The sequence below is a fragment of the Poecile atricapillus genome, chromosome 2 (genome assembly GCF_030490865.1).
Source record: "Poecile atricapillus isolate bPoeAtr1 chromosome 2, bPoeAtr1.hap1, whole genome shotgun sequence".
Taxonomy (NCBI): Eukaryota; Metazoa; Chordata; class Aves; order Passeriformes; family Paridae; genus Poecile; species Poecile atricapillus.
In genome coordinates this window covers 25,035,000-25,059,384 of record NC_081250.1, presented here as the reverse complement: position 1 = coordinate 25,059,384, position 24,385 = coordinate 25,035,000, and the positions used below count along the sequence as shown (strand labels likewise).

Below are 24,385 nucleotides of genomic sequence, written 5' to 3'. Positions count from 1 at the left end.
ATGTTCATGAACAACATGGAACTGAAGTGGGATTGATATTTTTCTTAGCTACAAAAATACTAAACAGTGTTATAAGAGCAATCGAATTAATCACAGGTCCTAACGCACTCTGGCACATTTTGTTGTAGAGATAATGAAAACACTCTGATCTCTCCAATATGACAAATTGTTAAAAGCATATTGCTTCTTGTATGTAGGACATTTGCTTGTCATTTTATGCTAAAATAAATGTACTTTAACTTTTCTTTCTCTTTGCCCCATGGGAAACATCTTCCAAGGATAATATCAGTATCTCAGCCACATGGCACGTGCTTCTGCTTTCCCTTTGTGGGAAGCCAGGAGTGTTAATCATCATTGAATCAATATTGTCCATGTACAAAAGTTCTTTTTAAGGAAGTACTTGTCAGTCATCCACCCATGGGGGCAGAGGGCAGAAAACTGTTGATTTTAGACTTAAGGCAGTGGACAGTTGTATCCTGCGCTGTAATGATGGATTCCTTGGTTTCTGGGGCCCTTTACAGCAATTTAGAAGAGTTACTGTTTTATATTTTGTGCCAGGTAACACAAAAAGAGGCTTCACTCCTCACATAGAGCTCCCACAGAGACAAAAATCATGAGGTGAAATATTTTCTTAAATGTGGACCAAATCAACTCTCCATTGCAAGTAGTTTATACAGAGAACAGTTACATAACCCAAACAGAAATGTCATGACTATGGCTGTTTATCCATCATTTACAGTGCAGCTAGGGAATTGCATGGTATTTTACATCCTTTATGGAAAAAAATTTGGTGGAAGGATCTCAGTGACTTACTGATTTCACATCTGATCTTGCATTTCTTGTTCACCTAAAACACTTTTAGCACTGGGTGTTTCAAATATACAAAAAATATATAAAAAATAATATTCATATCAACAGGGAAAAACTGGGTTCTTTTTTCCCTTCCTTCCTTTTTACACTAGGTTGTGTTGAAATGTAACCAAATCAACAACTACTAAACTATAAAACAACCCCAGGAACAATTGCAGAATTTGGTGATTTTTTTCTCTGCAATTTTGGGATAGTGTGACAAATCTGCATTTTTTTATCAACAGAGATTTTCAAAATTCTGAGTTGAACGAATAATGTCATGTGTTTGTAAGTATCAATAATCTAAGCCATCTGCAAAGGAATGGTTTTGCAAAGGCATTTCTTTCAGGACACAGTGGATTTTGTCACTGCTTGAGGTTTTGGCAAACCATCAATATCACTATAATTTTCTCTCATGAAATATAATTTTTGACTGAGATCTTTTTTTTTTCCCCTTAGCTAGCTAAAGTTTAAAAATATTGCATGTCTAACTCGGCAAATTCAAAAGTTAGGCTTTCTCCAAATTGTATATTACCTGCCAGTAATTCAGAAAGGTATAATGCAAGTTATCAGTGAAATAAAGGAACTTAAAAAGAAAATAAAAATTGAATGCTCACTGTATCAAGTAGCCAACATACTCTTTATATTTGGTTTGAAAGGAAGATTACAGAACTTTAGGTAGAGAAATAGCATCTTTAAGTACAGGTTCATTACAAATCTCTATTTTCACACTTGCAAAAAGCACAATGCTATTGCTAGTAGTGACAGTGTATCATTTAAGTGTATGACATCTACCCCCTCCAAAAAAAGCTTAGATATGAGAACAGCTTGAAATTTTCTATCCAAGACAAGCAATTTTCACTTCTTAATTATTTGATTCATAATTGAAATCTCAGTTTCAATTGAGGACGATGATCTGTGTTAAGCCTTGCTCTAAGCAAAGGAGCATTCTGTTGCTAGCAGACTTTGTATGTATAAACACAGTCCTCAAATAATTCAGAATGTTAATTACCAGTGGGGGAAGTACACCCACCTTTTGTATCAGCAGTCATTTCACAGACTGACATGATGTACAATTATTTTGTTATAGAAATTGTCTTTGATGGGTGTGTTGCTCTTCAGGGCTCTGTACAAGACAGCAAGAGAGCCAAGTCATCATGGAAAAAAACAGCATTGCTAAGGGTTTGTAAAGATACAGTTAAAATCCAAAGGAAGGTACACAGCTGACATCCCTTTAGTCTAAATAATGATGTTTATTTGCTGTCTGACCTTGCCTCCTCTCACTCTTGTTATGAAAAATATAATGATCTGAGTTTTGTGGAAATAAGTCTGGTTTAAGAGATTTTAGGACTGAAAGGTGAAGGGATACATGGAAAACATGGGATACTTTGTTTTGAATAGCAGATGTTAGTAGACTCCATGCTAATAGCTGTGGCATTTCAGCTGAAATCACCAAGACTGGGGATTTCAGGACTGCCAGACTGTCAGGACTAAGACATTGCAGCACCCAAGCCAGCATATACATTTTACATTTTCAGTGCCCTTTGTGTCCTCCCCCACCAATGTCTTTGACAGGAGACAGTCACTTGTACATGTGGTGCTCTTTGTCCCCCTCTACAAATCTGCTGCATGCAGGTCGCTCCTCTCACCTAAGACACCAAAATCCATTTTCCAAGTGCTACACTTAGCCATCAGATGTGTGAGTGTAACTTCTACTGACTCACACACGATCTCTCCGTAAGTATTGGGGCACTAATCTTAGGCCAAGTGATAGTTACTTCTAATCAACAAAGGCTAAAAGTGATGTAGCCTCCAATGGGAGGAGCAAAAAAACCACAACTGGTATCCACCAAGATACCAGAGGGAAAACTCTAAAACAAAAGCCTAAGAGACAAGACATGGGCTGTTTCTTACTGACATCTTCACAGCACAAACTGTGTTGTGTATTTCCATCCAAGCAGAAACATGGCAGAGGACAAAAGTTTTGAAATAGGAACAGAGTTAAGTATGTCCTATCACAAGCTGTAGCTGAAACTCTTCCCCCCCAGTCATATAGTTAGAGTAAGAACTTCCCTAAATCGTAATTCAAAATGGCACAACTATGCATCTGCATTAATTATTACAGTGTGGAAATAACCACATGGGCATAAATGTAAGAGCAGTAGTGTCCCAGAGAAAAAGCACAGCAGAGCTTTACACTGCTCCACAAAGATCATCCTACCAATGATGCACAGCAAGAAACAAAACTGAAATGAAAAGAAAACAGCCCCTTTATCTCTGAAGAAGCCCTCCTTGGCATGATTGACAACATTTTTATATGTGTTACAGAAGTCAGCAACAAATTTGGGACCCTGGGTGCTGAAGTATTCCCACTATGACAGCTGTCTCAGTATCTTCACAGGCAGACATTCAGAGGCACATTTACCAGGGAACCACAATGAAAAAAGGTAGAATCTGATTCATGTTTAGGATCATGGCATCATGGGGAAACTCAGGTTGGAAAAAACTTTCTCTTCCAAAGAAGGGGTTTGGGGTTTTTTTTTTGGGAATATTTGCTCAGAACCACATGTCTTCTTTGACATTTACAACCCAATAAAGACTGATTACAGGTACCCTCTTCTCACTAGAAACTGAGGAATTAGGCAAGTCAGCTCTGGAATAGGACATGCTGGATTTTTGGAATGATTTTACTTAGGAAGGTTTGTGAAGCTTAGATAGAGGTCAGGGTCTTTAATTTCTTTTATGTTGGTGAATAATTGAATTCTTGCTTGAAACTTAGTGCTAACAAGGTGAGGAAGTTTTCCTGGAAAAGCATCATTATAACTACAAGAGAAAATTTTCTCTTCTTTGGAAAGTATTCCAACCATACTTTCTCGACTTTCCTAAACATCTTGTAGCATTTCTTTTCTTTAGAAGCTCTGAGCTCTGGTCTGCCTTCCACTGAGAAGGAAACTCAAGGACAAGAGGGAAAGGAGGATATTAGTCATTCAGGCTTTTACCTCAGGCTGTTCCACACACAAGCCTTGTGGATTTGGGCGCTCAGCACCTTTAGAAGTCAGGCTGCTGGAGCAAAAGGCACTTCTGAAGCAATTTATGTTGATTTTGAAAGAGCAGACAACAACAAAGGAACCAAATCGAGAAAAAAATAAGGCAACTCTGGCCAATATCAGCCACTAAACATAGCCTTTCACTTACCTCAATGCATCTAATTCTAAGATATGCATTTATGACTCCATCCATTTAGTTGAAAAGGGAAAGACCACACCAGGATAAGCAATGAAGAGTGGTCAAACACATAACTTAATGGCAGTGTATGGAAGCCACTACAAAAAAGCTAGGGGAGAATGAAACATTTTGTGGTGCAGCTGTGTAGCTGATTTCTGTACCCAATCCACCAATATTTTCCAAGCATGGACAGCTTTTCTTGAAATTAAAATAGAAAACACAAATCCCCTTTCCCACAAAAAACCTGACAGTTTAGTAAAAAGATGGGACTAACCAAGTAAATCTGACTGCATAGCATTTTAGGAAAAGGACAGAAATAGCTACAGCTACTGAAAGTGATATACTGCTGAAATATTTTTGTGATTATGCTAAAAGCTAATCTGACTCCTTGAAAGAACTCTTAAATGGTTACTGCTTCCTCAAATAAAAGCCACTTCATATGTGCTCTCCTTCTTTAAAAATACACTGAATGTAGTTGCGTCTAATGTCAGATCTGTACATCTCACTGTCCTTTTGAGACATTTGGAAAAGACATAGCTGACAAAGTGGAAATTAGTAGATCAGGAAATAATCCATAATAAATTAAAAGACAGTCAATGCAGTATTTTTTTGTTTCTGTTATCATTAGATTGGGTGTAGTAAAGCAGAATTCTTTACTTTCCAATAACAATACAGAGTCTTCCAAATCAGAAACTAACATTCAATTTGGTTTATTTGCATGAAACTAATATCTTTAGCTGTCTTCCTCCTTCACCCCTCCTCTTCTGAAATGATGGATGTTTCAGGCTGAGATCCAGATACCTCAACCAACTTTAATAACCCCTCTTTAGTTCCAGAAGAAAGGAAATGGTTTGCAATACCCTCAAGTCCCTTAGATACACTGATTATTTCTTTTTCCTTGTGACTTCTGTCTCTGCAGATCAGCTCTAACCCAAAAGCTATGAGATCTGATAGAAGAGCAGTGCTGTACACATACTAGCATGCCCTGCTGAAAGAAGGGGTATAAAGCTCAGACTATTATCTACTAGCCCATCTGCTGCAAACTCTGAATTCTCATTTACCTCATTTGACCAGATATGCTGCTGCAAAGTTTCAGATACTTCCTCAGGTCACCCTGGCTTAGAAAGCTTAGATCAGACCACCATGAAACAGAAACATCTTCAGGGGCAGAGATGATGCGTAGTACAAATAGTCCTCATAGTGAATGGGTAATGTAGATTTTTATTTGAGTATTCAGGGAAAAAACACATTAAGGACATAAAAGCACCTCCTGAAAAAGACAGAAATATTGAGAAATATGGTTGATGCTAGTCCATCAATCAATGGAATGGGAATGTTCACATCCATGGCCAGCCCCATGCATTGCAGAGATCAATACAGGATTGAGCACTCTTTGAGTCAAGATCATCAATAACTGTGAAATACCATTTTTGTTTTTGTCACTCCCACCTAGACAGAAACCAGCAGTAGCTGAGAGAAGCAGTGTGAACCACTGCTTAAAATTCTCCCAACTAAACCAAGGGGAGAGTCAATGTGATTTCCATGTTGTTGCTGGAATTCATTCCATCTCTGGATACTGCCAAACCAACCCAACGAGAGATGACTCATCTGCATGGTTTCATAAAGTACTTCTGAAAGGCATGTGTCTTGCCTTTGGAATGTTCTGGATTACACCAAGAGTATGTGATGCTCCAGCATGGGGGAAGAGGACATCCCTGAATCTTCCCTACAAAGATATTCCCAGTCTGCACACCGCAGTATTAACTGCATGCTCAATTTATTTCTCACTACCTAAGGAAAGCACTGAACATGCATTCCTTTGACAAATGATATCACCCTCCCATTCCAGTTTTGCTCCTGATACAATGATTTTTGCTTGCATAGGAAAACAAATGAACAAATTGCCCAATCCCTCATTCTTCCCTGTTTTCCTATTTCAAACCTTGTGGTAAAGAGATGTATGATGACCTACAGAGGAAAAAATCTGGGAGTCACACCTAAAATACTGTCTGCACATAAAGAACAAATATAAAAACCCAAAGAAGGGCAAAAATAAAACACATAGAAGAAAAAAAATATTCCGTGGGAGGTGAGAGTAGAAGTCATCAGGAGTATTTTAGGAAGCATCTGATAGAGCGCATGGCTGTACATATGCATTAATGAGTAAGCATATCCACTTGGCTAATTATAATTTTTCCTTTAATGAATACTAACTAAAATTGAGCCCAGTATTTGTGGCACAACACATTGTAGAGCTATGAAATTTACTACTAAAATTGTTTTAATGAGACAACAACTTGATATGACTTTAAATTGGGTAAGAATTTCATATTTACAAAATACACCACCCCTCATGTTTGAGGGCTGAACTCAAGTGTTTTGCTGACTGGAGCTAGGCAAAAACATCATTGCCAGTAGATTTTTACATCATTGTCTGTCATGGCTGATAGACAACTTGGTTCTGGCAACTTTCAGTATTTCACATTCTCACATATAAGAGTAAAAAGAGTCTTAGAAAGAGGTAAAGAAAATGAAAAAATTCCATGGTACACACCTGGATAATAGATCAGGCAAAACAGGAAAACATCAAGGCTTCTAGCTTCAAGAATTTACCAAATGTGCACAATTGGTATCTGGAGTTCTCCCTGCTGCACTCCAGCCAGCTCTTTAGCTGTCCAGAGATAGTTCACAGATCTATCTCTATTGATGGTAGCAGAACTCCTAAGGTGAAATTTCTTAGAAATTTCTCAGAAATGCCTTCATAAACCTATTTATTGAATTATCACATGTGGCTTGCAAATGCTCACCGACAGTCACATCTGAAATGAGTTTCCACTTCCTTGACTCTTGCTCTCTATGCCCCAAAAATTGAAAGGCAAAAGGTATATTAGTCAGCATCTTGTAGGATTTATCAAGACCACTTTTTGTAGAAAGTCTTTGGGAAGGAAAATAGAGGCCTATTGGGGAAATACACTCAAAGTACTGTGTTTGTCATATCTGGGCAACCTAGCTGTAACAGTAAAGTGTCTGTTCATCTCTAGCTGTTGGGCTGGACTGTTGTAAGGTCATGTACTCGGTGAAACAAAATTGGGCCTCTCTCTAGAAGGCCTAGAGAAATAACTGAATCAGGACTGAATAAGGGAATGTTTCTCTAGCAAAATGGTAATATAAATGATATGGGGCTGACTAATTATACAGTTAGTTTCCACTAACAGAATAACATGATGATCTATAGAACTGAAATCCAGACTATGAGCTAAGATACTGCTCTTTTCTTATTTTCCATCTGAGTCAGTTGCAACAAAACCTGTGTTCAAGAGACCAAGTTGCATACTTTTTACTTTCCCATTTAATCACATGTGGGTATCCCTATCTGATCTGAAGATATGCAGAAGATACTCCACATCAAAAGCCCTATAATGGTGGTTCAAAGACAGATCCAACTCATAACGGACTTAAAATGCAAATTATCTATGGTCAGTTTGAAAAGAAAATAAGTATTTCCCATGGGCAGAACTGATTTTCTTTAGAAAGAGAAGGAATCCAGGATACATGTACAAGCATGGCGTCATATATGAATCTGAATTCATAAGTTTTAAGGTTCCAGTTCTAAAAGGGAGCACATCCAACAATGTGAGGATTAGACAGAAACTCAGCCGTGCCAATGGCTTTGTCCCGTGTGTGTTTCCCTAATGGAGAGTGTAGCCTGTCTCATTGCTTTCAGTGCAGCAAGTCATACCTCTCCTGTTTAAGTGTATCTAGACAGAACTTTAATGGAACAAATTGTTATGTCTTTAGTCAATCTTCCTCTGTATGCAGGAGGGCTATCCTGAATCTGGTCATTATCTTGCAAAATCAATCTAGTTTAAGGATTATCCTTCCTAGAAATGCCATCTCTTCTCTTGGAAGTTTTGTTCAAAACATTAAGCTGCATGTACATTTATAGAAGAATCTGAACATGGGATCTGAGCTAAGACCTTAAGCAGTCTGAAAGAACACATTGGCTGCTGAATATGATATCAAGGAAAATACAAGCCCTCATTTCAAAGGCAACACACACACACACACACACACACACACACACACACACACACACATATATGTATATAAATCTGTATGGCATATTTGCAGGCCTGAACTCCTTGTGAAGTTGTTTTTCAGTATAGCAAATTAGAAAAATATGTCCAGAATTAAAGGTTACTTAATCGGGTTGAAGCAGCAACTTCAATTCCAGCATCTCCCTCCCACTATGTTACATCTGATAATGTAGCCAAGTCCAAACATAAACTTAGTTCAAAAAGATGTTTGGACCTCAAATGTAAAATGACACTTAGCTTACACAATTAGCCAGGTAATACATATCCTTCCAAGAGAAGCAAGTTTTACCACAGAATTATCTGCATTTTACTAATCTCTGATTGTTAAGTTTTACTTGCTGAAACTTTTCCATATGGCTTTTTGAATGCCACTGTCCTGTATTTAATTACCACAGAGGGATATTAATGAAGAGGTTTGAAATTTGGCCCAAGCCCTGTTCCTCAGTTTGGACAGTTTGATGGAGATAGAGCCAGTGAGCTGAACACTTCTGTCAATATGAGGCTGTGCCATTTCACACACAAAAGCACTGGCAAAACAGGAGTAAATAGACATACAGAAATGAAACACTCAACTATTTTTGAATTGTCCATAAACTTCTAAGACGAATTGTCCATAAACTTCTAAGACAGCATAACTGTAAAGTAGCACTGAGTGAAGTGAAGCACTATTTTGCTGACCCAAAGGACAGTCAAACTGACTGACCTGAAGGAATTGGTGGAGTAGTTCTTGAAATCGAGACCATTTTGATCAAGCTGGAAGTCAGACACATGTACAAAAATGCAAAGTTTACTACACAATTTTAAAGGGAAAACATGATATTGAGCAGAACCAAGGCAAAAGTAGGCAGCTTGAGTGCAGAGGATGCGAGGAAGTTAACGTGGGTGGGAAAGCATGTGTGACTGCCTGGATGAGGAAGTGGTACACCACAGTTACTTCATAAGTGTGAGGGATTTATGAACTAAATCTCCTAGGGACTGTTTTAAATAGATGAAGAATGATATGCAGCCCTGACAGGCTTTTGTTTGAGAAGGCTGGTTGCCTTCTAAAAACACTGGACTGTCACTTGTACTTTTACTAAAAATGCCTGTTTTCAACCTTAACCATTTCATGTAAACAGTGGGGAGATTCACCATGTAGTAAATTGTTTTGTCTAGCATAAAATCAATGGCTTCTTCAGCCTTACCTGACAATGGAACACATATTCTGGCGTGGTTTTCTTGAACTTCATGTTCCACACCAAGGCTACCCCATCAGGCTCATGTGGAGCATCTTCATTATTGTTATAAGATGCAACCATCAATTCAGGGTACTAGAAAGGAAAAGAAAATGTAAATGAAATAACATGGATGATGAAAAACCTACACAAAATCATATCAGACAGAAATAATCTGCACTAAATGTGCAATATCTGGTTTTAATTAAAATACATGCTAGTTCAATCATATTATTCTGCTTCATTTTGGTTTTACATTTTACTCATCCCTAACATCCTTAAAGCCCCTGATACTTTCTCTCTATCAGTTATTCTCAAATATCCCAAAGGCAATGTTATTTTATGCAGATAATTCTTAAGAAAAGACAACTAGCAAAATAATTATAAAGGGAATGAAAAGGAAGGAAAAGGAAAATTTTGAAAGCTTTAATAATTTTACTGTATTTGCTTAAACATCTCTTCAGGGATGAACTACTATCTTAATTGATTTTGACAATAAAACAATATGACCATAAGGTTGACTCACTTTTTTTCTGAAATACACATTTTTTAAGCATTCCTGAAAGTTATTCTTTCTTATTTCATTATGAACTCTTATTCACTTATGCACAGAATCAACTTGAAAGCTCTTCTTGATGACTCAAATGGCAAACAAAATATTTTCTTCGTAGAAGCTCAATTTTGCAAGATGCTGAGGTCATCTTGTAAAGCACAGGGTGACCTTGAATTCCACAGACTCAGTAAGACTGATGCAATGAGGGCTCTAAAATCAGAGCCACACTTTTTTGTATACCCATTATCCACTGTTTTATAGACGTAGATATGCAACATGCATATTTATTTACCTTGTTTCTATATACAGATCTATATATACATAATATCATACATGAAAAATCAGAACTTCACACTATCTTGATGACCTTGCATCATTTTAAAACACAAGAAGAAGCAACAATTTATCCACAATTAGTTACTTTCTGTCTACATAGCATTTCCAGTTGTCCACTCACATGTTTGACACTAGGCGCCTCCAGTAACCTCTGTCCTTCCCTCTAAATATTTTCCTGTTTAGAGGGATAGGGCAGTGGAGATTATGGCATGTCCAGAGAAAAGCATGTGGCTTCTGCAGACCAACAAGTCATCAGCCCAAGTTCTGCAATACCTACACTCTCCTCTTGTAAATTAGAAATGCTTTCCCTCAAAATTTCTCAGTATCTGCAAATTATTGTCACTTTTTGTCTTTACCAGGTAAATTCCTGCCAAACCATCTACCACTTTACAGGAGAACAGTGCAGCTGGTAGATTCGAAGGAAGCAGGACAAAGAAACTCTCATTTGGAAGCTGTGAATTTGATCCAAAGGCACTTTAACAATAAAAGAAATCCCAAACCACCACCCTTTCTATTATTATTATTGGGGTCTGAACCTCTCTGCTCTCAAAATCCATTCAGAAGAAATAATGCACACAGCTGTAACTTCTGCCACCAGCAGCTGTTGCTTCCCACATTCTGTACACTTCCATGGATAATGTATCACAGAGCTGATGATTTTTCTATTCAAGCTCATAGCTCCAAATGAGCCTGGACCCATGTGTGGAAGAATCAGCAATGACACATGGACACCACAGCCTACCCCTTTCCCATTTGAAGGAAACTCTGACTAGATTGTATTACATCCCTGCAGACCCTGGCTGCTGGCACAGCTTGTAAGAATGATTTAGTGCCCAATTGACTTGCAGGGAATTTAGAGAATGCAGTAGACCAACCATGTCTTCTCCCTCACCAAGACCTGAAGGACACCTGAGGGTGGATTAATCCCACACTTGAGACACTTCCTCTCTGGACACAGTTGCACCAGCTCTGCCCTCAACTGCTCTCATCCATCTTACCCCTCTCCTCTCTCACTCCTGCAACAGAGCTTACAACCACTTTTGAACAGCAAGCTCTGCTTCTCCTTTGAACTCTTCATCCCACGCTGGCCCATGTCCAAGGAAACAGAGGGTGCAGCAGGCTCTTGACAGGGCACCACGTTTTGGCTGAGCAGGTCGGGGACATTCACGTGAGTGGCTGAGCCTGCAGTCATGAAGGGGAAAGTACGTGGGCAGACAGACTCAACAAGCCCTCCTGCCAGCGTGACTGCAGCCAGCTAGGGGGTGTGATCAGGTCCAAAGTACCAATTTTGAGGCACTCTGGGGCTCGTTCATGCTCCTGTGAAGTTTAGTGAGCATGGTTAGCAGCACGTCTGGCCATAAACAAACACTGACTCAAGTCTTGCTGGTAGGTTTTGCAATCAGTTTATGTATTTAACTGGAAGCACAGTTTAAAGTTTACGCCTAGCTGGGTAACTCCGATGCTCCACTCAATCTACTTCCATTTACAGTTTCAGTCCTCACCAGGTGCCCAGATTTCCTGCAACTGAAAACAACATAAAAATGGTGCTGTGCAAAACCTCATTCAAGGCTGCTGCCTGAGAGTCAAGAAAGACACATCCCTATCCCCAAGATCACAGTTTTCTTGGCTTCAGGCTAAGTTAGCTCCCATGGACAGAGTAAGGATAGAATGCTATAATTCTTTTGTGTTTACTTTCAGTCTGTTGGGCCTTTCTCTAAGATCCTTAAGCCTCTAAGCCATTCTCTTGTTGCTCTGTGAAAGAATCAAGGGGCTAGAGGGTTAAATCGAATGGTATGAATGATCCCACATGTTTGAGACCATATTCTACATGTGACTGGGAACAGAATAATTTGTTTAATCAATGCATCAATGTCCTTTGTTTGATTAAGCTTCTATTTTCCTCCAGGCTGTTTCGCAGCAGCACTTTTATCGGAGAAAATTGAGCAATGTGTTCTGCAGTTCCCATGATTATTCAAGTTATTCTTTGGCACAGTGGACACTGTCATGTCCTGGAGCATGTGTGAGCAGCAGAGCTGGTGGTTCAGTGAAATAGCTCTGTCTGCCTCCAGCTCCTGTCCCATGCATATAACTCAAAGCAGGAAGGAGAGGAGGTAACTCCATACTCCCAAGCTACTGTAGGGCAGCATGCAGAAGCCCCCCACACAGAGAAGCCCCTGCTGGGGTGCCAGGGAGCTGAGCATGAGGAGTTAACAAAGAGGAAGGCAGGAGAGGCCACCCTGGAACAAAGAGGTGGGAAGCAGAACATGCCTTCAAGCCCCAGGGGCTGAACAATTACATTTGGCAGTGCTCTTCTGAGGCGGCTTTTTTTCTTGCTGCCCTGGGAATACAGTAAGAGCTGCCTGTTAGGAAAATATCAGATAAGAATTCCATGTAATTTCCAGCCCCTGAACAAGTGAACAACCTAAGATAAGTGTTTCCTCAGGCTTATATTTGATTTCTGTGGAAATCCATATGTGCTTAAAGGCCACCCACATCACAATAGTGCATACCTGTTGCTAGGCTGATATTTTGTATGAAAGCAAAGGTATAAATCCTTCATTTCACACATGGGGTGCAAGCTGGCTATTACAAGAAGCCTCTCTGCAGCTGGCTGTTGTGCACCACCCAGACCTCCTCAGCCTAGCAGCCATGCTCAGTGGGACCCCCTGATTCTTCTCTGCTGCCTCCACGTCCTCTGGGCAGTCAGCTGCCACCTTGCCTGGGATGTACCCAGCTGGATGGAAGCAGCTCTGCTGCCTTTTCAAGGGGAAAGAGAGAAGCATGGATTGAAAGTTCCTGTGCCCCTTATCCACTGCCTCTCTCCAGCCTGCACAAAACATTTATGTACTTGACCTTGAGCACTTGCTCTTTTCATGTGCATGTCTAATGTGGTGCAGAAAGAGCTACTCCTTTAAGACTAGGCAAAGCTTGCTCATAATACTGGGCTGAATACATCTATAGCACCTTTGCTACCCACACCAGGCTGCACCACGTCTCTGGAGAGCCCGTGGCACACCTGAGGCTGGGTTTGGGGCCAAGCAGGCAGACTGGCTTGTGCTCGCATTTTTCAGCTCAATGACCTCTTGGAGCAGTTTTGTTTTATCTGTATGGTGGATTTAGGAGCAGTCTCCTTGGTTCTCTCCCCAGGGAAACCAGAGGCTTTGCTCCAGGCTAGAACCTAGGAACAGGCTAACAATGATGAAACAGAACAAGGGGGGCTGGAGTAAAACCAGAACCAAATTCATTTAACAGGACCTGTGAAATGTCTGCTAATCCTAGCTCCCCAACAGAGTAACTAATTAAACTGGTTTCTGCACTTTGCTGATGTGATTGCATTGGTTTTGGAGAGCTTAAGCAGGTCTATCATGAGTTTTATTTTCCAATGACAATGCTTTGCAGTGCAGAGAAACTGAGTACATTCCATGCATGCTGCTTTAGCATGACCCAGAGCAGCTGCAGCCTCCTCTTCCATCACTTGAAGAGAAGACCCAGCAGTTTCTGAAAGACTTCTTTTTCATCTCTCCATATTGTTCAGATATTTTCACATTTTTAGTTTTAGTATATTAGATCATTTTCTCACCATTTTTTTAAATTTTTATATGCTACTATATATAGCTATGCATATTTAATAAATTAATTTTTGTTAGTTTAATTTTAAACCTTTTGTTCTAAAAAAATTTCCAGTTTTGGCTGAAGTAGTGAAAGGGGGAGGAAAAGTAAAGACTTCATCTTGGTAAATTTGTTAATCTAAGGTTTTAACACAACATCCTGATTTTGAAGACCAAGTAACATATACAAAAAAAAAATGACAGCTTCATTATTGTTCACTACTCTTCTTTACAGAGAAACGTGCTTCTGTTCACACAGGGCCCTGCTGTTAACTCAAAAATAACATCCTGCTCTGCAAGATGAAAGAAGAGCAAACAGAAGCTGCCCATAAGTTTTACAGGGAGAAGCAGAAGCGGCATGGAAAGGTATCTCCCAGCTTCTCATCTTACCTGAAGAGACCAATCCATGCAGGTGACGACACGATGCTTTGACCAGTGCTCATCATAAAATTGCCGATTAAAGGAAAGGTTGGCTCCTGCTTGAACATCTCTGTGTGAATTCAAACAAAGTGACAAATTTTCAAGTACCAGGGTTCAAATGCTGTGAAAAGCAGTGAGAAAGTTTTTGACTACTTCTCAGATCTCTGCTCAGCCTGGGGAAGTCTGCCACCTTGATTTAATTCCTCTCACTGACTGTCTGGCTGAAAATGATGCAACAAGGAACATATTTTAGATCTGTTTCACAAAACCACATTTTTAAATTTCTCACTGCCTGCCTGACTCTTCTGAGTCACCCTGGGCCATCTGTGCCCTCTTTTTCTCTCATGAAAAAGATGATGAACTCAGGAGAACTCAGCTCTGCCTTTTCTGAACTTTCACCTCCAAGCTCTAACCAAATCCCTCTTACTTTTGACTTCTGAAATCTTAAAGGTGCAGCACCTCCTCCCAGAGATGGAGACAGCAGATGCTGTGTGACACTGCAAGGGCAGGCTGAATCTCAGTGCTGGCCCAACACTGCCACACTGATGCACTCAGCTGGCCCACAGTGATGATATTCTGGGTTAACCTCCAGTAACTTCCATGCAACACAGCCACTAATTTCCCATGAGGCTTCAAAAGATACATAGCTGTTGCAATGTAAATATTTCCTCTCCAACCAACAAGTTTTACTGCTTTTCTCCCATATCAATTGCTGAAAACAAAACTTGTCACTTCTCGTCTTAACTGCTTAGATTGCAAATGCTTTGGGAGATCATTTTCATCCCAACAATGCATGGTATAGTGGGATCCAGTACAGACCTGAGGCTGTAGTAGAATATAAACAGCACTAGTTTGAATTTGTGAAAATATCATAAGCACATACACGTCCCCTGCTGGAATGTACATATTTATGTGTTCATGTCTATACACACATTTATCTATTGAAGTTATTTTTCCAGAATTTTAAATTCCATCACAAAAATGAAACAAAAAAATTAAACCTGCTGAATAATATGTCAAATTAAAAAAAAACAAAACAACAAACAATCCAAAACCCAGATCAGTAAAGCACAAGCTTTACAATATGCTACTTTACAATATGATTTCAGATGACAAAGTGACCCCGGCCTTCATGAAGAGATTATGAGCTTTTCTTAACTATAAAAATGCTACATTTTGTTTGAAGTTAAGGCTTCCTATTATTTGAATTATCTCTATAAAATTTATTTTATAAAAGCAAAAAAAACTCCAAACTGACCCATCTTTCTCTTCTACGTCTCTGCCACTATAGTCAAAGAAGATGTCAGAATCTTCAGCCAAAGCTCGCTCAATCACACGTATTGTGCGGTCAAAAAATATCAGGAATTCTTCTGAATGGAGAACTTGTTGCTTTTCTTCTTCTGTCAGTTCTCTAGGAGGAGCTTGGAAAATGAAAAAATGTAGTTAGGAGTATGACATTTCACCCCTTTCCCAATGAATCAACATCTTCAGTGGGTTTCTTCTGACATGAAAGCTTGCTATAGCCATGTCAGGAAAAAAAATCAAAGCTTTACTCATAAAATCATAACTAAGAAGTTTTTAATATGTCTAAACATACTCCTGTATATTACCAGAATATAGCCTTTACATAGACGAGATCTTATATCTTATGTATTTATTATTCTGAAATGGAAAACACTTAAACCTCCCAAATTAAATAAACTCAGTGTTCCTATTTCAGGAAATGGCCATGACTGACGTTTAGGCAATACCTAACTGGAAAAAGCAGAACACTTATGTAACAGAGGACCTGTCAGAGGAGCTGAAGATAAAATAATCTTCTTAACTTATACTACAGTTCTTTATATTAAAAGGTCTCACATAATCTTTCCCTTCAATTCTTCCAATTTCTACTTGGTGTCACTGATAAATTCTGTCTTTGCTTCAGAGCTTTTGCAAAGTAATGAAGTGAATAACCAAAGATATTCTCTGAGACAGCAAAATTGAAAGCAACCAGCCAAACAGCAGTTTCTTTAAGGCAGTGTTATTCCTTGCAGAGGAATCCTAAGACCCAGGGCAACAAATGTCACCGAGCCATGGGCAGAGCTGCCCTGGGAAGGGTAGGGGCTGTGTTGGGCAGCAGTAAGAATAGCATGTCCCCTACAAGATGAAGTTGCTTCTCTGCTTGTACACAGAGATGCTAAACCTTTACTTCAAATATTTCCAGTTTGGCCTTCATTTGAAAAATGCTATCTTTAAAGGATGCACCAGTGCAATGTCTCCATCAGTTGAATGACCTGTTGGTAAATTATAACTCAAACATGAGCATCAGAGGGAATGCAAGTCTGGATGTTACTACAGTACAAAATCCTGTTCTCAATTAAACTATCAGGGTCATAGTGATATGAGGCAATATTGTATATTGATTATGCATTTGCCCACATGTGCTTTTGAATAATCATTTTGGTTGTATTTCAGAATTACTTGTATTCCAAGAAATGACATTAGTTTCTTTACAGTTACCCCAAACCAACCTTGCACCTAGCCTAAATTCCCAGCACAAAAAGCTCTGTTGGTGGAGAATTTTGCTCCAAATTTATAATTAGGAACATAAACAACATATCATAAACAGATTTACTGCAAAACTGCAGAGACTACTATGTAAGAGTTTAACAGATGATCAAAGGTCTCCTGCATTTGGCTTTACACTACAGACTTGAGGTGTTTACCTGTGAAAATGACCTTGCAGTCTCTGTAGGCCACATTGGGTTAAAACACCAGCAGCCAAAAAAGGGAATTCAGCAGTTCAGAGAACACCCACCATACAGCAAAGTTTAACTCCCAGCCCTGTCATACATATCTCAATGTTTAATTAAACAATGAGTGACACAGTTTCAAGCTACAGCTCAAAATGATTTTCTAGTTTCTGTGCCATGCCACACAGCTTCTTTCAGTGATCAGGCAGATGTGGCCCTTGCTCTCCATCTGATTTTTTCTTCACATTGGATTCATGCACTCCAGTGCCCAATGGGATGGGGCACGACGCCACCACCAGCCCCCAGGACAGGAATGGATGGCAGGGCACAGCAGCAGGCTGGAGGAGTGACACGGTCATCACTCCTGCCATACTCAGCCACCCCTGCTTTCAGCATACCTGCTCTCAGAGCTGCTGTGGTTGGGAGAGGCTGCTGTCACCACACTTTGCCTCAAGTTTTCCTCGAGCTAGCTCTGAAAGACAAAATCTCTGCACTACACCTGAGCTAAACAGAGAGGCCGGGAGAAATGCAAAAGGTGGAGGAGAGATCTGGCCCTCAGGAGATAGAGCAGCTAAGAAGTTACAAACTTTAGCCTTTGATGATCTCCTATGGCCTTGGCCCTAAGCCTCCTACCAGCAGGTTAGTGGTCTCTCTGGAGCTCCACACATCCAGAGAATATCTGCATCCCCTCACATGGCCCCCCTGAGTAGCAGAGTGACAATTACCAAGGCAGGAGCACAATTTGCCCCTAAGTGCTTTACACAGAAGCAATGCATGTGAGAGGAAAAGAACCACTAGCAAAAAAGTACAGCTTGACCTATTGCAGCATCCACTGCTGAACAGTAATTGGCACTGAGGGAACTCATCTGGCAAGGAAGCCTGTAATGAGGCAATATCCCATCGTCACCACTAAAGCATTGCTTTCCGAGAATCAAAGACAACAAGCATGACAATGCAGCAAAATGGCATAAAGAGGGGGAAAATAACTGCAAAGGCAAATGGAAAACTCGTTTTAAACTGCTCCAAATGGAAAAAATTATTTTCTAAATCAAATCCTCTCTACAGCTTGGAAATGTGAATTTATTACTCAAGCATTTGCTGACTATAACTGCAAAGAATATACAACCCAAAATCAATAGAAAGGGAAAAGGCAAAAAATAAACAACTTGGAACCTGTGGAGTGCTCACAAGCAGTGGAGACACACATGATTACATGACTGTAGTTCTACCTCAGCAAAATCTCCCTTGCAGTTAGCAATGATCTGTGGGAGGCCAGCAGTCTATTAAACCATCAGGAACACCTTGGCTAAAGTTTTTAGGGCATAAATCAGCTTACCTCATTCATCTGACTGACACACCAGATGCCCCCTGGCAATATTAAGCTTCATATTTTAGCCTTGTTTTCTTCTTTCATTCGGCTGCCTCTGAAGTTTTATTTGAGGCAATCTCTTCTTACAAGAACGTTAACATCATTACTTTTTCCAGTGTAAAACATTGCTATAACTACTGTAAATACATGAAGTATAAGCAAAAAAAAAACCCAAACAGACAGGTTTGTTCTTTCAGATATGGAGGTTTTCTAACCATTTATCTTTCAGAGACATTTCCATTTTCTCCTTGTTCCTTCTCCCTGTCTGTCCATTACCTCAAATAAAATAAAAAGAACCTATGCAATTTTCTGCAATTTTTCTTCCAATCTGGGAGCTTACAGTGACTTTGATCTCAGCTTTCAAGAAACACGGGCTCTCTTCAAGGAAAACTGAGAAACATAAGTAGCTGATCAAAGTGGTTTTTTTGTTTTGTTTTGTCACAGAGACCTATGTGATGTGACAGTATCTCCAGAAATTCCCTGTAAGAATACAGTATTTGTCTTCAAGTATCTGTTCTCCTTGGCATAAAACCCAAACCAACCACATCTAACCTTCTGTGCTGAACAAAGCCCAGCACGGTGTGTAGTTTACCACTGCTAAAAGTTACGTGCTTATTGCCCAGAGTGCAGTGAAAATTCCTGCAAAGAGAGCTCCGTAGTTTGCTCTTGTTCTGACACCGTAGCTTCCTGATGAACTGTAGTGCCTGTGCTGTGATCCTACCCACAGGAGCTGAGCCCATCTGTGGCCCTGCACAGCTCATGGCAGGAGGATCCATGAAGCCACCAAGTGCTGCCTAACAGGAGCACCGGGCATCGTGTCTGCCCAGGAACCCACTGAGACATGGGTGGCACCCACCAGCAGCAAGGGCTCTGGGGCTCTGCTGTCAACAAGGTGTGCCAAAGAAGCCCTGTCTTCATGCTAATGGATAATACCGTACAAAACAAAGTGGAATTTACATTTAAAATTAAATTGCTGTACAGAGTAATGTATGCACAGAGGACACCACAGGGAAAGAAATTGTGAGGTGCATCTGTAAGGAAAGATGTGCTTGAAAAGGAAGGTCTAGAACATGAAACAATAGTTGAACATGATGTGAAAACAACCAATTTATTCAAGACGTATTTACAAAAATAAGAACATTTTATCATTTAATGTGACTTAACATAATCCTCAGAAATACCATATATCACATCAGGTCCTTTGTCCATAAATTTATTTGGACAAAACAGAAAGAAACAAAAAATTATATTAAAACATCTTTTTGAATCTTTAAGAACAAAGATAAAATTGCCTTAGGCTTGTTCTTATTCAGTAGAAGCACGTTTGTAGTAAATATAAGAGTTGGGATAACAGTGAAGGAAAAAAATTAGAAATATTCAAGTACCAGGATTTGAGTCTTCTCTCAAGGGAGTTAAAAATATAAAGAAAAAAAAACCCAAAATACCCCAAAACAAAACACAAAAACCCCACCCCACATGTAAATAAATAAAATAAAGATCCTTCTGGAATCTCAGCAATTCTAAAACTTGACAAGAGAAATGAAAACCAAGTCCATTAAAGGAAAAAAAAAAAAACAAAACAAAAAACAAAACCAAACCAAAAGAAAAAGACCATAAGGAGTAAGCGAATGAAAGGACAAACTAATAAAAATAGCAAAGCAGGAAGCAGCCTTGTTATCAACCCAGAGATATAATGAGAGACAGAAGGAGATTATTAAAACCCCTTTAAGAGCTCTAATATTTCTTTCAGCATCTATTTAAATCCATGTAAACTTCAGATGTGCTGACTACGGAGGATGGCTGAAAGGTACAGGGTGAGAACTGCAAAGTGTGAAGTGGCTCTTAGCAGCTTTCAGTCCTTGCCTGATGATACCTTGTGATCCTCCTGTTTTTCTTGTGCTTTGCACTTTCATCTCAGGCTTGATATATGCCATATCCTGCTTTGCTGTGCTCCATACCATGGTTTGATATATGTCATGTCTTTGTTGTGCTGGCAAGCCACTTCATGGCATAACCACTGAAGATAAAAAGGAAGATTTCAAGCTTTGTTTAGGGATCTTTTGACTATGGAGTAGCAAGTTGCAGAGCCTAAAATTTGATACTGTGCCAGGCAGGGCTGTTTCCACTGCCTGTGCTTCTCCAGGCCATGCTGGACACCATCCCTGAGCGTGCCTGAGCTGGCTGTAAGGCTGGGTCGGCACACCTGAGCTCACTGTGGTGTTGGTGGCAGTGAAACCGTGCCATTTCTGGCAATGACAAACCTCACCACAGCCTGTCTTGCTTTTCCAATACTGATGCCTGAGCTGTGGAGAGTGAAACCATCCCCACCAGCCCAGCCTGCTCTGTGGACACCTGAGCTCCGTGCACAGAGCCAGGGCAAGAGCAGGGTACAGCAGGTCTTTGGAGCTGCAGGTCCCAGCCTTTCCCATCTCAGACTTTCGTGCAAGTTTCTGTGGATATGCCCATGGCTTCAGATAAATGCAGGTTGAGGCCCACTTTCAAGACCAAGCCTGTCCCATTGTTCATGTGGCTTCTACTGACACAAAGAGGAGCCTTAGGTGGAGCTCCAGAGCTCTCTGGTGGTGGAAAACCCCATCCCATTTGATGCCATGGTTTGGGACCGGTCTCTTGTTTATGTGGTCAGGAGAGGCTGGGAACAGGCAGAGCCCAGCCGCTGCCAGGTATCCCACACTCAGTTCTTCCAAAAGCAATGGGGAGCACATGCACACGAGACATGGGTGGCAACAGGCAGCCTCACAGAAGGAACACAAGGTGGTCCCAAGGCTTCCTACACTTCAAGTGATCAACAAGTCAGTTCTTCACCTCCCACTCCGCTTCAGGGGACTCAAGCTGCTCTTCTGCCCTTCACGCCTCCTTGGCAATGAAGTTCTGCAAGAGGTGCCATGCCAGACAGGCTGCCCCTGCCAGGGCAGGTGCACTGGGGGCCTGACAGTGATGCTGGGACATGTCCAGAAGCAGGGTCAGACCCTATAAACACCCCTGATTGCTGAATAATCCCACCAAACCCCACAGAGCAACTCTGGGGTGTGCAGGGGGAAGATGAGGAAATTAAGCATGAAATAAATGTCTGAAGAATTCCATTGAACTACCTATAAACCACACAGAAAAAAAAAATCACATTTCCTCTTAAAACACCTTTGTAAAAATAGAGCACTCTTGTCATGTAGGTTTGGAGAGAGGAGACTGAACAAACCGCATCCAAACATTATTTTTTATCCTGACCAATTTTTGAGTTATATTCATGCAAAAATGGTCTGCCTTTCTCTCCCTGCACTTCTCTCTCCCATGGATTTTTTCTTAACACTCCTATAACTCAAAAAAGGCCATGCTGATTTTTTTTAATCTGTTAAAAAATGTGCTCCCTGAGCTGAAACCAAATTTCAGCCCAGAGCAAATTTTTACGTCTGGGTTATAAATCCCTGAAAAACAGGATTCATAATGGAAGTGCTGACACAGCCTTAACTACTATATAGCAGTGTGAATGGCGCCACTATAATGTCTATTAGAGATTCTTAAAAAAGTTTGCAAAATATTGTCTTGCCTTGCAGAGAAAAAGAAGCCAGAGTACTTAATGCCAACATAAACATGCTTTTAACCCATTATGTGCTAATTTGCAGAAAAGCTATTAATTCTGAGTAGGCACACAGAGTGCAGCACCGACAGGAAATGTTCTTCTAAACTCCTGTTTGACTTGTAACATGGTTTTAATCACTTCCATGAAACACAAACGATGGCTTATAACTCTGAATGTTGCTCAGAACATGAGAAGGGTGATTACAACAGAGAGGAAAATGGGATTTTGTAGGCAAAAGGGCTAAAGCCAACAGGGAGAGAATGACACCAAGTACTAAAAAATGGGACTCCGTTCCATGTCAGTCTGAGGACAATGGCTTCATTTGATTCACAGCATTTAATGCCTGTCATCAGCACACCACTATTTTATCTATCACAACACATACTACAGGTCAAGTTCACTTTTTATCAGGCAATGAGCATGTTTTCTCCTTCTTTGAACCCAGTCAAATGTTAGCACCTCACAAAGCCAGTTCTGCTGAAACAAGCTGTGCCTTGCTTTTACAGCCTGCAGTTTGAGTGTCTGAGACCAGTGCTAAACCAGCCTAGATGATCTACTGCTCCTGGGGGTCTGCTAGGCAGGGAAGGGGAGCACTGCCCTCTGACTAAAACACAGCAAAGAAATAAAAGATGTTGGCAGTGGTGGCTGATGAGCAAAGTAAATAAAAGGCTAACTTGAAAGACCACAAAAAAAGTGAAATAAATTAGTTTGGGGTTCTATTTTGCTCTTCTTCTCTTCTTGCAGGAGTTTGTGCTTTCTCCCTGTGTATAAGCATTGGCATCACTTTTCTGTGGGAATAAATGGGTGTGGGGTAAGCTGTAAGTTGAATACTACAGGGACATTCAGCAACTCTGGACAGTGCTTATGCACTGTGTGCATTAGTAGAGGTTTTTATGGCTTTCTGTTGCCATCAGTAAAAGAGATACTGTGTTAGGTCCCATGACGCAAAATCCCATATGCAAGCTGACCTCACAGTTTTGGAAAGAATATTAATTTTCATGAAAAATGAAGATTTTCTGTGTTGACACATTCCTTGCTCACATCCTCAGTTCTGCCTTTGCAGACTTGCCTGACTCCTGTTCCTGCTGTGCCCACTGCTCCCCTCTGCCCATGGCATCAGTGGCTGGGGCCAGTGGAAGATGCAGAATGATGAGGAGCAGGAGGACTGAGTTTATCTCTCCACATTTCTACAAGGACGTAAACAAGCAATGAACACTGCAGAATTTATGGCGTGGGTGATTTCTGTGATGCTCTAAAGAGGGAAGAAAGATCAATTTATAATCAAAATGGTATGGCTGGTACTGCAACTCACTTCAGTGGGTGAGGATAGCAAATGTGGGCACTGTGTACCTGATTAATTTCTTTTTGGATACTGATGAAAATATACCAGTCTCCCCTGGATGAGAAACAAGCATCAGCTGCTGTGTTTCCAGTTGAAGATTTCATGGACTTCCATGTAAAATGGCTCCATACTTTTTCCATAGTGAGGTTATCTTGGGAAAACCAAGCTTATGGCTCAAATATCCTGGTAATGAATCACCATAGCAAGAAATTACTTAGGCCCTACCTGAAGAAGTAAAATACCTTTTAAGAAGCTAAACAGAATTTTGAGCAGTCACGGCAATACAGAAGTAAGAAATGCTGGAGAAGAAACCCATTTCTTTCTACCCTGGAGCTGCTGCTATTTCAGTTCTTTTTCCCTACTCAACAAAGGAGTGGGCATTGACTGTTGAAGGCATTGACACACTAGAATAGCCAATACCCTAGTAAATTTCTAGATGAGGAAGGCCAAATTTCACATCCTCCTTCTAATTTGAAAGCTAGGACAGGTCTAAGGAAAGGAAAAGAGACACCAAGCATATCTACCACATCCAGTGCTGACATGCATGACTTAAACAAGTGTCTCTTGTCTGCACCAGAAGCAAGTAGTAACCTGAATTTTCATCTCTTGTAACCATGCAGAGCACCTCAATGCAGAGTAATGGACAGAAGGGCTGGTCCTGTCTGGCTTCAGGGTTTTTTTTAAGTTCCTTGAGGCAGTTCCCACAAAACGTTTTGATTTTGACAGAAAACATTTTTCAAGTGAAATTATTTTCTGCTGGAAGATTCCTGACTACTCCTAGGTTTAAGTCTGTTCATCTCAAGCAGGCAGACAGTTATGGGCTCCAAGTACCTCTGAAGACCAACAAACTTTATAGAGCTGCTGGAATGGCTGGCATTCCCATTTTAAATCTTTCACATAAGCAGGATATTTGAGCCAGAGGAAAAATTAGTACCAGTACTGGGATCCAAGAATCTCTACTCATTTTCAAATTATAAGGACACGTAGCTTCTTCTAAACAGCTCAAGTCTCATGCCTGTCATAATCTTCTCAGGCCTACCAG

General features: G+C 40.4%; 1 protein-coding gene across 7 annotated transcripts in view; it reads right to left on the bottom strand.

Moving 5' to 3' along the window:
• DYNC1I1 (dynein cytoplasmic 1 intermediate chain 1) overlaps positions 1-24,385 on the bottom strand; it is a 411,944-nt gene that overhangs the window by 58,778 nt on the left and 328,781 nt on the right. For all 7 annotated transcript variants that reach the window (XM_058830768.1, XM_058830766.1, XM_058830765.1 and 4 more), the window contains 3 exons: positions 15,561-15,723; positions 14,273-14,372; positions 9,356-9,481 (listed from right to left, as the gene is read on the bottom strand). In XM_058830768.1, coding sequence (XP_058686751.1) covers positions 9,356-9,481; positions 14,273-14,372; positions 15,561-15,723 — 389 coding nt within the window. The remainder of the gene's footprint in view (positions 1-9,355; positions 9,482-14,272; positions 14,373-15,560; positions 15,724-24,385) is intronic.